Source organism: Balaenoptera musculus, chromosome 4, assembly GCF_009873245.2.
Source record: "Balaenoptera musculus isolate JJ_BM4_2016_0621 chromosome 4, mBalMus1.pri.v3, whole genome shotgun sequence".
NCBI lineage: Eukaryota > Metazoa > Chordata > Mammalia > Artiodactyla > Balaenopteridae > Balaenoptera > Balaenoptera musculus.
Genome location: NC_045788.1, coordinates 29,309,784 through 29,324,359, shown reverse-complemented (window position 1 = coordinate 29,324,359; position 14,576 = coordinate 29,309,784). Strand labels below are relative to the sequence as shown.

The 14,576-nt window shown below is 40.3% G+C and overlaps 1 protein-coding gene and 1 long non-coding RNA gene across 2 annotated transcripts in view; both read right to left on the bottom strand.

Moving 5' to 3' along the window:
- Nucleotides 1-1,486: 1,486 nt before the first annotated feature.
- Nucleotides 1,487-5,000, bottom strand: LOC118893918. The gene is made up of 2 exons (XR_005019635.1): nt 2,808-5,000; nt 1,487-1,704 (listed from the first exon to the last, which is right to left on the bottom strand). It is a non-coding gene; the product is annotated as an uncharacterized LOC118893918 (long non-coding RNA).
- Nucleotides 5,001-5,730: 730 nt separating this feature from the next.
- The window catches only part of GYG1 (glycogenin 1), a 37,256-nt gene continuing 28,410 nt past the window's right edge, over nt 5,731-14,576 (bottom strand). Inside the window, exons 6-7 of the mRNA XM_036850854.1 lie at nt 8,855-9,074; nt 5,731-6,599 (exon numbers count right to left, since the gene is read on the bottom strand). Of these exons, the coding sequence (XP_036706749.1) occupies nt 6,426-6,599; nt 8,855-9,074 (394 nt within the window). The 3' untranslated portion in view covers nt 5,731-6,425. The remainder of the gene's footprint in view (nt 6,600-8,854; nt 9,075-14,576) is intronic.

Below are 14,576 nucleotides of genomic sequence, written 5' to 3'. Positions count from 1 at the left end.
TGTATGTCATTCAAATGTACATGGAACAGGACACCTCCATTAACCTGAACCAAGTTATAATAACTAGGCTACACTGGGACTTCATTTAGAAGGACAGCAAATACCAAAATGACTTCTTAGATTGGTAGATAAAACAAATTCTAGGGCATGTCTTTGCACTTTTGAAAAATGCAAAAATAGTGCATCTAGACTATTCCAAGAGGGTATTTAATGTGATAGATGTGATATTAAAAGTCATCAGAGAGATTATATATTAAAACATGTGCTCTATTTGCTAAAGCAGAGATACGACTAGTGTTTTAGGAAAGTTTCCAGTAAGTCTGCCATCTTTCAACATTCTAGTTTATTAGAAAGGCAGATAAAATTAACTAGGATACAGTTTCCTGAATGTTTAAACGAATTTACCCTTTTTGTTAGGGTAGGCAAGGGCTATTCCCTAATAGTACATTGTAGGATTTAAAAAATGTTTTCTTGGCACTGGTATCAATATATTGATAAAGGTAAGTTAAATATTTCATGAGAAATGGTCTAGTGAAGGACACTTCATATGTTTCTTGCAGGTACAGGTGAAAGCAAGAATTAAGATAAACATTGATTTTATGCATGAATCATAGACCTTGATCAAGTTTGGAGCTAATCTCCAAAGGCATGGATCTGCCCTTTGTGTAGGCAAATCTGACTTACAGTCAAAGGCTATTATATCCACCATTTTTCATGGGATTAAAAAATAAGGATATATTGATCACCTCCACAAATGTATGTTCTTGTAATCTGAGTTAATGTTGCCTATTTACACATCCTACAAAGTGACCCTTGGTATTTTAGGCTCCCTGGAACAGATTTTGCAGTATAATTGTGCAACTTTGCATGGAAAAGTTAATACTTCACCTTAATTAAGGAGTATCCTTGGAAGATCAGGGAAGGAAAAGGAATCTGTTAGTCTAATTCAGTGACTTCTCAGCCTCTTTTATGCATATTATATGCTTTTTCCTATGGTAAATTTGTCAACTCTTTCCTTCCAAAAGTTAACAGCCTTTACTAAATACTATTTAAAATAAATTACGTAAGCCTTTTCAGTTTAGAGCTTTTCTCTCTTACGTTGTATAAAAAATAGGGACACAAAAAGTTAACACCAGATGATATGTTTAATTCTCCTCCCCACCCCCCAGTCTGATGCTTTGATATCTTTCCTCAATTTAAAAAAAAAGGCTTTGAGTCTTGTGATCTCTTGTGATACAGATGGAGAGTTCCAAAATACACTTACTTGTTCAGATTGCATATTACCTGGCCACAACAATAAGGCGATATTAGGTATCTGAAGACTAGGTTTCTGTTCATCTCAACCAGGGGCCCAGAAGCCAAAGAAGGCTTCTGACCACCTAAAATAACAGATTTCAGTAAATCCATATACTTGACTCAGTAGAAAAGAACTAGTGTTCAAAGGCCCTGTTATTGAACATTTGCCTCTTTTCCTATTTTTGTTTTAGGCAGACAGTAGTGAGCAGTGGTAGCTGATAGACTGGACATCAAGAAACTTCAAAAACTTAAAAGTGAACACAGAATAAGTAAATCACAAGAGTTGAGTGGCTTAGTATAGGTGTCTGGAGCCCTTACCTCTAAAGGGATGTTGACCCTGAATACATCACGGTATCGCAGCATAGTCATATAACAGAAGTTTTTCCCTCTTCTGGGCCAATGAAACAACTGTGAAAACAGGATAATTCTGTCTAGGTTTTTTTTTTTTTTTTCCTGTATAGGCTTTTAAGATACAAAATCTATATGTTGTGAAGCTGAACTGTGTCCAAGCCAAAATTCAGGACAATTCCATCCTTGAATTTTCTTACCCGTTTTTATATTACAATTTCAGGCAGCCTATTTAGGAAAGCATTTGTAAAAGGTATTTCCCACGTTCTATTTCAAGGCCATTGTCCTTATCCTCAGAGCAAGCAAACTGAAAGCTTTTCTATTATTTGTGTTACTTCCTAGATTTCTGGCATTTATATTTCTGGTTATATACAGAGGTTACTCTGATCTCTGCCCATTTCTCTGATCTCATTGTCTGTTTTGATCATTCATTTATTTAAGGCAGAGCATAGTTTTAGAGTTAGAGCATACACAAATCTGAATCAAAGTCCTTTGCAGATTATTTACCTTTCTTATTTGATTATCTGCAAAATGAGAATACTGTATATACATTATAGGACTGACATGAAAATTAAGCTATAAATACCTAATAAATATTGTCTTTCCTCTTTTTGCTTTCTTACAGATTTTCACTTAAAGGAGATTGAATTTCAGCATCAGAAACTCAGAGAAATAAGTTACCAAATAACATACCCAAGTATAAAAATAGTAATCTATTTGTAATAATAAGCAGAGGGAAAAAAAGCAAACTGTGGCAGACTATTTTATTTAAGGAGAAGCCAAGTCTTACTTAGCTTAATGCCCCAAGTTTCATTGACATTAAACGGTAGACATTATACAATTATATTTATAGATGTTATTTATGAGAATGTTTCCTACATCACTCAAGGAGCCGAGTTTGTCTTCTGGAAAGCCTTTACTGATCAGCAGTTGAGTCCCCTGCTGTGTAACCCCCACCTCACCTTTCCATGCGTCTTCTGCTAAAAACCCTGACTCCCTGTTGTATGTAGTGTAAACACTTTCTGAATGTATCAAGTGGTTCTCAAATGTCATTTGGGTCGCAGTCATTGCTTGACAGTTACTTGGAGTAGAGATACTGTGACCTCAACCAAGGCCCATTGATTCATAATCTATAGTGATGAGACCCAAGAAACTGTACTTACAAGGTGTCCAGTGTTTTTCAGGAGCAGCCAGGTTGGAGATGCAGTTGCTCAAGCCTCTAGTTTCAGTTACTCCTTTTTCCTCTCTCTTCATATCCAATCCATCAGCAGCTTTACTGCCTTCACCCTGGTGGAAGGTATGTTGGATTACCACTGTCTTTCTCCAAGACCACTACAGTAAACTAACTTGCCTTCCCATCAACTCTTGTTCTCATTTAAGCTATTTTCCACCAGCTGCAGAACCAGTGTTTTTAAAATGTAAATCACAAAGGTAAGACAATTAGACTCTCTTTGAGAAGGACTGGCAATGAGTTGAACAAACTGTATTAAAATTCATTAATTCATAATGATACTAGAATAAACCCCCTCAAAACCACCTTTGGAGGATACTGTTAAACCAGTTCCTTATTTTATATACTAACTAGTGAGTGAAGGGAAAGAATCAAGCATTTATCCTGCCCTTTTAATAGAAACAACCTCAGGGTAACCAAATTACTGATGAATGGAAGTATATAGAAATATTTCAGCTAATAAATGAGAGTATCACCACTTTGCAACCCCAGTGAGATACTGTATCTAGGCAATGATCATCAATGGCAGTTAATATCATAAGATAACTGGAGGTTTGGAAGTACCTAACAATATATAAAGTATTGCCCCCCCCCCAAAAAATCACACCTTAATCTGACTGGCCCTCTAAATCAGTTTATGAGAAATACAAAATACAAGGAAACATGTCAAATTGCAATCAGTAAAGTGAAGAATGTGGGAGACAGGACAAATCATCTGGTTTCTTCAGTAAATAAATTGCAAGGCAACAACAAACAAGAAGGGAGGGTTAGGAAACACGACGGAATCAGATGTATATCAACCAATTGCACTGTATGGGCCTTACTTGGATCTTAATAAGATCAAAGTGGAAATAAAACACAAAATAATGGAGGACATTTGGAATTAATAGTTTCTTGGTGAGATAATTTTCTGAAGTCCTTATGTTTTAAAGATATATATGGGAATATTTCATATGAAATCTTTTATCTGGGATTTGCTTCCAAATAGTCTAGTAGGGGAAGAGTTGGTGGGGATACAGATGAAACAATTGTTGAAATTGGGTGATGGGGGTTCTTTATACTATTCTGCTTACCTTTGTATGTCTCTATAAGTCCCCATTAATAAAAAGTTAAATATAAATTACATTAATAAAACTTCAATCAATTGCTGTTGAATTAAAATAAAATCCAAAGCCCATACCTTCACCTATGAAGCCACTGCATACCTCTCCATCCTGTTTTATAAGCCTTTATTTCCACCAAGTTCTCGCCTGCTCGCACAATTTCCTCTGAAGGGAATATTCTTCGTTTTCCTCACTCCCTGTTGGCTACCTCAGAGCCTCTCTTTCTGGCTTAATCGTCATCTTGTAGGAGGTCTTTCCTGACTGCCCTAAAGCTGGACTTTCTGTTGTCAGTGTACTTTATTTAGCATAATTTGCAATTATACATGTTCATTTCTCTTTCAGTCTGTTTCCTACTGGAACATAAGGAACTATGTCTGTCTTGTACACTCCTATATTTCTAATGTCCATCACATGTGTGATATGGTCAGTACTTAAGTGCTTGTTCAATGAATTATTGTGTTGTCTGTCTTAAATATATATGTCAACTCAAATTGTGTTTGATGATGTGAAACTAAGATGACTGAATTAATGCTTTGGTAGATGTAATTTCTGGAATACGCTCAAGTATTTCCTTGAAATCAGATACATCTTTATGACCATTGAGACTGTGAAAGCAACGGAGGGCTGAAATGAACTTTAAAATTAGGCACAAATCGATTGTCCAGAAATAAAGACTCTATTTGTATGACTTGCAAATTACACTATAATGAATTTAATTTCAGTTTAGCCAGATTTTTCTATGCACTGGATTCTCATTGGAAGAGTTCAGCTCATACCTCTCAATGCAGAGATTCTTGGACTAGGAGTATCTTGAGGGGTCTTTGTACCATGGCACCTGACACGCAGAGGCACTTAAATCTCTGGTAGTGCTTCATGTACTTTGAAGATCACAGCAACTCATTTTCCACAGTCCAAATAATCGTAGCTTATTTTATCTTCAGAAATCGTTTGTCATTTAACAGTTTACAATTTTAGGTTAAGTCCTCAGGTTCTTCTTAAGCTCTTCTGGTAGCCAGCCTCCAAGGTGGCCCCCCCCCCCATACATTCTTGCCCTCCAGGTTTCCATACCCTGTATATTCATTCACACCCTTATTGAATAGGGCTGACCTGTGTAACCAATAGGCTATTGTGGAAATAAAAGAAGGTGATCTTGAAGGTTAAAAGCCACTGCGGCTTCTGGCCAGTTAAACCTCTAACGTTTCTTGTCATGGTCTCTCTTGCTTTCTTCAAGAGAATGACTTCTGATTACTCACTTCAGTTTTAAAACGACATTTTAGATCATACCCTTCACTAGCTTGCCATCCTTGCAACCTAGAATCACCTGTACATTGAATAAATATGCTTTATACTTCTATCATTCTAAGCCATGGATAAAAATGCTAGAAGACATTGGGTCTGGTACTGATTGATTGTAACAGTCCTGAAAGATTGAGTATGTTTAGAGACTGACAATGAACCTATGATGATTTTAAGGTTACAGTGTTCTAAGATTTGAATACCCACTTCATACAGAACTGTGGGTGACAGATTAATTTGATCTCCCTTTCCTCCATCTATTAGATCCATCACCATCACTGGAGAACACTAGATGCAGATATCTCTTGATATCTAGAAACCAACTTTTAAAGCATATATTTCAGTGTCAAGTTTTACACTGGTTTTTAAAACACAAATTCTACAAATTATGAAAAATTCCCTAATACTTTTTTTTTCAAGGGGAGTGGGTGCCCTTAATTGAATTAGACAACCAAGATATGTCAATAAATCTTTATTTTTCATACAAGGTGCCACTGTAGGTAACCATCACACTGCTGTTTTCAGATATACAGAACTGAACAAAAGCATTTTAGCATGCCGCCTTACTGTACATAGAAAACTGGTGAACATCTTCAGACACTAAGACTAGGAAATAAAATGGGTCAACACCATTTGTTGATATGCTTATGAATCACTCAGCAGTGTTATTATCGGTTGTCTTTACCTGGAAGCAGAATTACAATCACTCTGGCAGCCTCTGGGCGATTCTAAAATGCAGGTCTAGTGAAGGGTACAACAAGCAAGCAAGCAAGAGACAGGTACTGTGTCCCAATCTGAAGGGAGACTGGTTTGGAGCCTGGCTTGGCACATTTTAAGAGTTGATACAGCCATCTTAACAGCTTAAGATTTGAGTTTCCCTTACCACGTATGTTGGCAATCGGCATAACTGAGAATTTCTGGAATACAAGCTGAGGGTTAAAAAGCAGAACTGTCGTTCATATAACAGAATTGCTACTTAACTTTTGCCCAGTTCTCACCAGTTGTCCTGCAAAACCCTCCACCCACATCTGATGGATTTTAATGAAAGCCTCTAGCAACTGTAACAGACCTTTCTTAACCCAGCTCTAGATACTAAGTATCAGTAACAAGTGCCTGTGAAGTGGATGTGTCCACGGAAAAGGGCAGTGTTTCTACTGGAGGTAAGTGTCAAGCTTCCTCTTGATGTTGTCAAAGGAATCTGCTCCCATGTAATCAGCCTGGCCCTGTTCCCACCGCTCCTTCCGTTCTTCTGAGGATACAAAAGGCTGTGCCGTAGCCGGGATCTCCCCAAGGGACAGCTGTGATACGGCTCCTGAGACATTTTCCTAGAAAGGGGAGAATAATCAGAGACTCCTTTAGAGCTGAAAGACCATTTTAAAGAATGCAATAAACTGAAGAAGGTGAGAAGAACCAGGATGAATTATCATGCAAGGTAGCAAAAACTGAAAAGTATTACATGAAACAAAACGAGACACAGAAATACAAGGATCATGATATTTTTCCTAACAAAATGAAGACTTCTTGACTCGGTGAAAACATAGGGAGAACAAATTAATTGGGTAGGGTTAATGTTTAAGTTCTGCATACCTTTCTACAGAAGCCACAAGAGAAAGCCAGTGTATAGACCAAGTCTGAAAGCTGCAACAGTTCATTAGAAAGTGTAAGATGGATGGACAAGGGAACACAAGTCTCACGATAAGTTCTTGATCTGTGTGGGCTCAGAAAGGTTGAGAACTTAAACGAAATGGTACCTCAGAAGCTACACTTCAGAAAGAACCTAAGCAGAGAGCCGCACCACATACACAGCTGTCACATTATAGAAGCGAGAGCTAAACGGTTTGAGCCATACACCAAATTTATCTTCCTGTTCAAGCTTATTACCAAGTAGTATCTATTCCTGCAGCTTCTGTTAATTTGCTTAGTTTTGAGTAAGTCTTCATTTCCCATCTTCACCTTCCCTTGATTCATAACCCTCAGTCCTCAGGTTGTGGAAGGAACAAGGTAAATGTGCAGGAAATGGAGCAAACCTACTCTGCATTAAATTCGATTCTCATTACACACAGGTAGGCAGTTAACTTCAATAGTATCATAAAAGAACATCAAAGTTAGCCTTCAGAAAGCTCTCAGGTGTGATAGTACTGGAAATCTTAGAGAAAAAGGAAGGCAAATGAATACATACAGGTATTGTTTTTAACAGAGAAAATGGTAGAACAAAATGTTTGATTAGCTGTTTTTGTTGCTATATAGATGTGTAGGTATAAGTATATATGTATTGAAATATCCTGGAATTCCAAGGTATGTGGGTAGATTCCACGGGATTATATTAGAGCTGAGGCAACGCTAAGTCCTTCCCTTGGACTAGTCCTGCCTCTGCCTTCCACGTGCCGCCGGAATGACACCAGGAGCCTCTTGCAGACTCCTCTGCTCACAACGCTCCTGGTAAGGGCAGCAGTCTCTCAGACCTGGGTGCGAGTCCCAGTTCTGCTGCTGACTAAGGGAAGGTATGTAACTTCTTTAAGCCTCAGTTAATTTTAATATATAAAAAGGGGATGTTAACAAAAATAATACTTACTTGACAGAGTGCTTATAAGGGTTAAATAAGAATAGACATCTTAAGCACTTACTATGTACCAGGCAATGTTCCAAGTACTGTATAAGTATTATTTCCTGGTCCATATAAAGCAATTAGTGTAAGAATGTAAGTGTTAGTTATTTTTCCCTTTCTCCTTTTTATATTTTGGCACAAGTGCTCATAAGTGAAATGGCTAAAATCTATACCATAGCAAAGAGAAGGATCTCTTATAACCTTACAGTCTCTTGTAATTATAGCAAGGTAATTAACTGATCTGTTAAGACTTGATTATAATTTACCCATTCCGTTTTATTCTTCATATCTTAATATGTAACATAAAAGTTTAGTTTCTCATCCTCTTCCAATTCTTCCAAAAGAACAAACCTCAGAGGAAGACCTTTAAAGTCAGAATTGTTACTGTAAATGTTAATGTCATCTTCCTCTTACAGAGAGATTTATTTTTCAAGATCCAATATAACCAGAGGAGTAAAACATGGCAAATCAAAATAATCCTAGAAAAGTATTTGCTGTATGTTCATGTTATTGTAATTTTCACTTGGAATATATTCTTCTACACGGATGGCAAAAATGAAATAGGTATATTTAAATACTTGCAGTTTCTAAAACATGAAATGGGGCGTTGTTTTTGTAAACCACTATTTTTTTGGGAATAATCTTACAATCTTAGGACAATGGGCTAAGAATTTTATAGTTATAACATTATGGATATATATATACATATTATATATAGATCTATCTATCTATCCATCTAAACCTCTAAAAACCTTTCCTGTGCTCCCAGGTCTAATGAAATTTGCCACAAAATCTACTTCTCCTCTAATCTTTGCTGGTAATATTTCTCCACTCTAAGATGGACATCGCTTTCTTTCCACAAAGTCTTACTTTATCTCTTTGTTCAAAATACCACTGAATATTCCACCTCTACTAGTATACCAAGTTTTTAAAAATACAGCATCAAATTACCTGAAGGAAAAAAACAGAACCTACCACGTGTACGTATGAGCGGGTGTCTTTGACAAGGCCAAACTGCTGAAGCAGAGGTGAAACACTGGTAGTGAAGATGTCCCACCACAGGTTGAGAAACTCTGGATGAGTCACAGTGGGATCATGGGACTCACTTCTGACACTTTTTGTTTGAGGATCGTAAGTATAATTCCACGGTTTGATTCGTCCTAGGAAATGCACAACTTTGGCATTTGCACCAAATCTGCCAAGAGAGCACAAGTTGAGACGGTTAGTGCATTCTGAGCTCTGACAGTTCACCGTCCATCCTGCAGCAGTGGTTGGAAAAAAATCTGAGCTCACTGAAACAAGTTTAGACTTCTAAAATTATTCAATTATATGTTAAATATACACAAAATCCCAAAGTAGCAGTGGGTCAGTGCAACAACCCAACAATGATCCCCCGTGGATACCAGAGGTACAGCCACTGGTTAAACCGTTTGATATTACCTAGTAAAACTGAAAATGCTCACACTCTACAACCCAGAAGGAAGCTCAGCTCCTAGGCACATACCCTACAGAAACTCTTACACGTGTGCAGCAGGAAACATAATCAAAATGTTCACAGCAGTAGCACCGTTTGAAATAGTCATAAACTGGAAACAACTGAAATGACTACACTTTAGATTACTGTTCAGCAAGCGTTCATGCCTTTTCCCAGTCTCTACAGGGGGAGTACACTTTCCTGCCTGACTGATATTTGCATGTTTGCATGACTTGCTTTCACCAATGAAATGTGGGCAGGGTGACAGTGTGCCTTAAAATAGCGTTGCTTGTTTCTGTTCAGCCTCCCTGAGAAGCTACAACTTCTGCCAGCGGAAGAATGTACCCTGGGTAGCCTGCTGGTTCCAGAAGAATGAGACAGTCACAACAGATGCGGATCAAACCTGTGGCCTGGCTCCAAACTCAGCTGAGATGATCAGAGCTGTCCCAGACTATTCAATAACATATGAGCAAGAAATACATGCTGATTGTTGAATGTCACTGAAATTTGATGGTTATCCATTCTGTTTTTGTTTTAAGGACAACTTCTGGTATATTCGTATCATAGAATACAATATAGCAGTGAAAATGAATGAACTGTAGCTACCCAGATCACATAGCAAAAGGATGACTTTTTAAAATATGTTGAAAAAAAGAAATTATACAAATACAAATTCAAATAGAAATACATACATATGAATCTACTTACATAAGGACAAAACAAAAAAAAAGTACTGTTTAAAGAGTAGAAAACTAATCAATGTAAATCTCATGATATTGGTTATCTTGGGAGGAAAGGGGAAGCTGTGATGGGAAAGACGAAAAGGGGCTTCAAAGATAATGGTTATGTTTCATTCCTTGGGTGGTGAAGGTGTTTTAAAAACTGAACATTTTTGTATATCCTCTTGTATATACACTATATTTCACTAAATACACAACACACTTTTTATATTATCTCATAATATAAAAGAGTAAGACTTAAGAATGGTCCTGTTCTGGCTGGGAGGAAATCTATACATGTAAAATGAAATAATGGTAAAGGTGAATACAAGTGCCAAAAGGAAGATGGGAACAGTGAGTGCCCTAGGAATTCAGAAGCAAGGAGGTCACTGAAAGCTAAGGTCAGTGGGGCAGGAGGTGCTGAGATAGAGGATGTGACTGAGATAGAGGTAGAAGCAAGGAGGTCACTGAAAGCTAAGGTCAGTGGGGCAGGAGGTGCTGAGACAGAGGATGTGACTGAGATAGAGGATGTGACTGAGATAGAGGTAGATAGAAGCAAGGAGGTCACTGAAAGCTAAGGTCAGTGGGGCAGGAGGTGCTGAGATAGAGGATGTGTAAAATTTGTCCAACAGATAGGAGCTGGGTAGCTGGTGCTAATACAGGGAATTGTAGGCAGGGGGATGCAGGTATCAGGTGAGCATGTGTGTACCAGACTGAGTGTCCTCCAATGAGAGCCAAAGAGGAAGCTTTGATAGGGAAAGGTAAAATGGGACAGATCCTTGGGTGTTGGGCTCAAGTGTCAGATTTTAAGTGGAGTTATCCTATAGGCAACCGAAATATTTGAGCATGACGTACAGATCAAAACAATGCAAACTCTATTCATGTAACTTTTCTTATCTCCTAAAGGTTTTTCTGTTTTTTGTTTTGTTTTTAATGTCACAGACCTGTTATATAGCTATCATTATCTGACAGTTTACTATGTTTGGGGCCCAAATTCTTTCAGTACACATTTGGGAATAATAGTCCTGCCAGGTAAATTTTACTAACGTGTTAAATGGAGGCTCCTAGAGGCTAAGTGAGTTGCCCAGAGCCATACGACTATTTAGTGGCAGAGATGGGATTCGGCACAGTTTTGCCCCTCTCTTAAACCTAAGCTGTTACCATCCTACCATGCTGCTACTCCAAAATCATGCAAGAAAAAGAGAGCTTACTGTAAATTTCCTCCTAAGGATAACTAACTATCCTCCAGTGCATTTCTTTTGAAGATGAAGTGGATACTTGATATCCCCAAGCTTACTCTCTATTTTATACACGTGGTATATTTTACATGCACACACATACTTGTGCACATATACACACAAGAACTCTCAATGTTATCCTTAAAAGGATAAATCATAATGCTCAAATCTGTGCATAGAGAGGGCTGTCAATTAAATAAGCAACTGTTACGTGTAAGGCACTATGCTGTGGTCAGTGTGCAACCCTAAGAGGCTTTATCCAAACATGGAGATGAGTCATCTACATAAAAATAAGAAACGGTAGCACAAGCAAGGCAACAAGTCAGGGCCAGCAGGGCAGTGCTGACATGAAGGGCTATGGACATTCCAAAGCAATTACTGCAGGTGGAGGTTTTCAGAAGAGGCTTCAGACGAGGCTGAGAAAGATGAGCAGGATTAAGAGAAGGGCCTTCAACAAATGTTCCAATGGTGATGGGGGAACCCAGCCCAGAGACCTGATACCTGCGTGCTGGTGGGGCGGGGGGGACGGGCGGGGACAACAGGCCCTGCCTCTTCCTAGTGGTACACGTGAGCCTAAAACCAGAACAGAGCACACGTGAAAGAGGAGGTGCCCCTTCCACCTCCGCAGACACCCACTCCTCCTGCCCTGACTTCCCTGCCTGGAGCAGTAACACTTGTTTGCGTCTCCTTTATTAACTGACCAGTTAAGTCTCAACCCATGACCTGCCGAGCCTAATTTAAACGTCACACGCAGTCATTACATGAGAGCCATGAGAGGTAGCAACACTAATTAAGATAAAACATGAACATAGCATGAACTTTATTCCCTTCCAGTCCACTCCCCTGACAGTTCACAACCGCTTAAGCAGTAGGCATCAGAACAGCTAACCTGTCTTGCGTACTCACATGTGCCAGGCACTGGTTAACATCTGCATGGTTTACCTCAGTTAATCTCCAGAAACAACTATGCGAGGAAACCAAGGCAGGAAGAAGTTAACTTGTCTAGGATCACGTGGCTGGTGAGTGGCAAGGCTGGGATTCCACCCAAGCAGGCTGGCTCCAGAGCCAAGGTTCTCGTCCACAACTAGGCTGTACTTGTGAGACACTCCCAGAATTATAAGGACATCATCTGAAGGTGTCATTTGTTACTCCACGGATTAACTCCCTGCCTACAGACGGTCAATATCAAAGTTGGAAATGAGCCCTGGAAACACCCCCAGTATAGTCAAGGACAGAGAAGCAGAAAGTAATTAATAGGAAAGAAAGCTACAAAGCAAGCAACTTAGCACTGTCTGAAGACTGTTCTCAGAGGGATACCGTTTGCACAAAGTTTAGGGGGGAAGGGGGGAAACAAGAGCAAGAAACAGGTGGTGGTGCATCTTAGGACCCACAATTGGACTGTGCTGGGCAGTGTCTAAGGGCCTTCCCAGAGTGAATGCAGAGGAAAAGCACACGGTCCAATCCACAGTAGAATGCCACCGCAAAGCAGCCAACACGCCCGCACTGCAAGACGGCCCGGTCTCTGCGGGAGGCGGTAGCGCACACCTCAGCCTCTGGCTCTGTCTGTGCCCCGAGGTGGCTCAGGGGCCTCTGCCACCTCCCTGGGTACTGGCCTCGTGCCGGGCGGATTCCTCCCCACATGGCCCGTGGCCTTCTCCTTGCATGTCAACAGGAACACCACTGCGGACGGTCCACACCCTGCATTTCCCTGTGGCTCAGGCCTGGGCTCTACCTTTATGAATCCATGATGCCTAAGTGCTTCTTTAATGCTAAATCACTGTCACCTTCTGTGGCCAGGGGAAGGACCCTCTTTCTCAAAATTACCTTCTTTACCTATTCCACCCTAACAATGTGAAAAATTCTATCAATTGAATAGTCCTTTCATCGACCGAGCAGTCTTGGTTTTAAGAAAGTTCTTTTTTTTTTTTTTTTTTAACATCTTTATTGGAGTGTAATTGCTTTACAATGGTGTGTTAGTTTCTGCTTTATAACAAAGTGAATCAGTTATACACATACATATGTTCCCATATCTCCTCCCTCTTACGTCTCCCTCCCTCCCACCCTCCCTCTCCCACCCTCCCTCTCCCACCCCTCTAGGTGGTCACAAAGCACCGAGCTGATCTCCCTGTGCTATGCGGTTGCTTCCCACTAGCTATATATTTTACTTTTGGTAGTGTATATATGTCCATGCCACTCTCTCACTTTGTCCCAGCTTACCCTTCCCCCTCCCCGTGTCCTCAAGTCCATTCTCTAGTAGGTCTGTGTCTTTATTCCCGTCTTGCCACTAGGTTCTTCATGACCTTTTTTTTCTTTTTTTTCTTAGATTCCATATATATGTGTTAGCATAAGTCTGTTAGAGGTAGAAACTGAGATCTCAAAGGGTTCTAAATGTGGGTAGAACTGCCCTTTCTGCTCAAAGGCGAGGAATTCCTTGGGTGCCAGTAAGATGGAGGGAGGGTGGGGAGGGTTAAGAGGTGAGCAGAACTGTGGCAGGCTGCACGGTGTGATGTACCTTCCCGACAGCTCCCCAAATCCCAGCAACAAAACAAATCGCAAAATGCACAGGGTGAGAGGTTTCTCGAGAAAATGACTGGGGCCAGGGTACTGAGGGGCAGACTAGGAAGAGCTCGAGGATTCAGGAGGCTGACGGCAGAGAGATGCAGGAGGGAGGGAGTCAGGAAGATGCTGGGGGCTTACAGGCATCAAGCAGAGGCTTCAGATGTCACGGGTTCAGGCTACGGTCAGCCCTATTTCTGCAGAGTAAGGAACAGGAACCTGTTTTTTAGGTACTGAGGCGTTACCTGAACCTAAGTGCCATCGACCTGACAGACCTGCAGGAATGAACAGGGGTGGGAGAAAAACAAGTTTCAGAGCAAGGACGCTTTATGAGAAGAGCAGGCCTGGTGAGTCACTGCATGTGAAGGTTTTGGTCAGCCCAAGGGCCCTTTGAGGCTGGGAAGAAAGGCAGCTGCTGAGTGGGAACCACGGAGCTCAGACAGAAAGGTAGGAGGAACTGAAGACAGACTCGGCAGCTGTGCAAAAGGCAGACACCCAGTAGGGTGCCCCTGGTGATCGCCTAAGACTGCCCTGGGCTCCATACCAGGGGCAGCCTTATTAGGCCTAACACTGGCCACCACGTATGAAGGTTTATGAGTTACACAGTTTATCTAACTACGCTGTCACTATACAAACAGAATGGTGTTTATTTGCACAACAAAGTAGCCTGAACATCCTGCTCCATTAGCTTTCATAATAAAACACTTTGT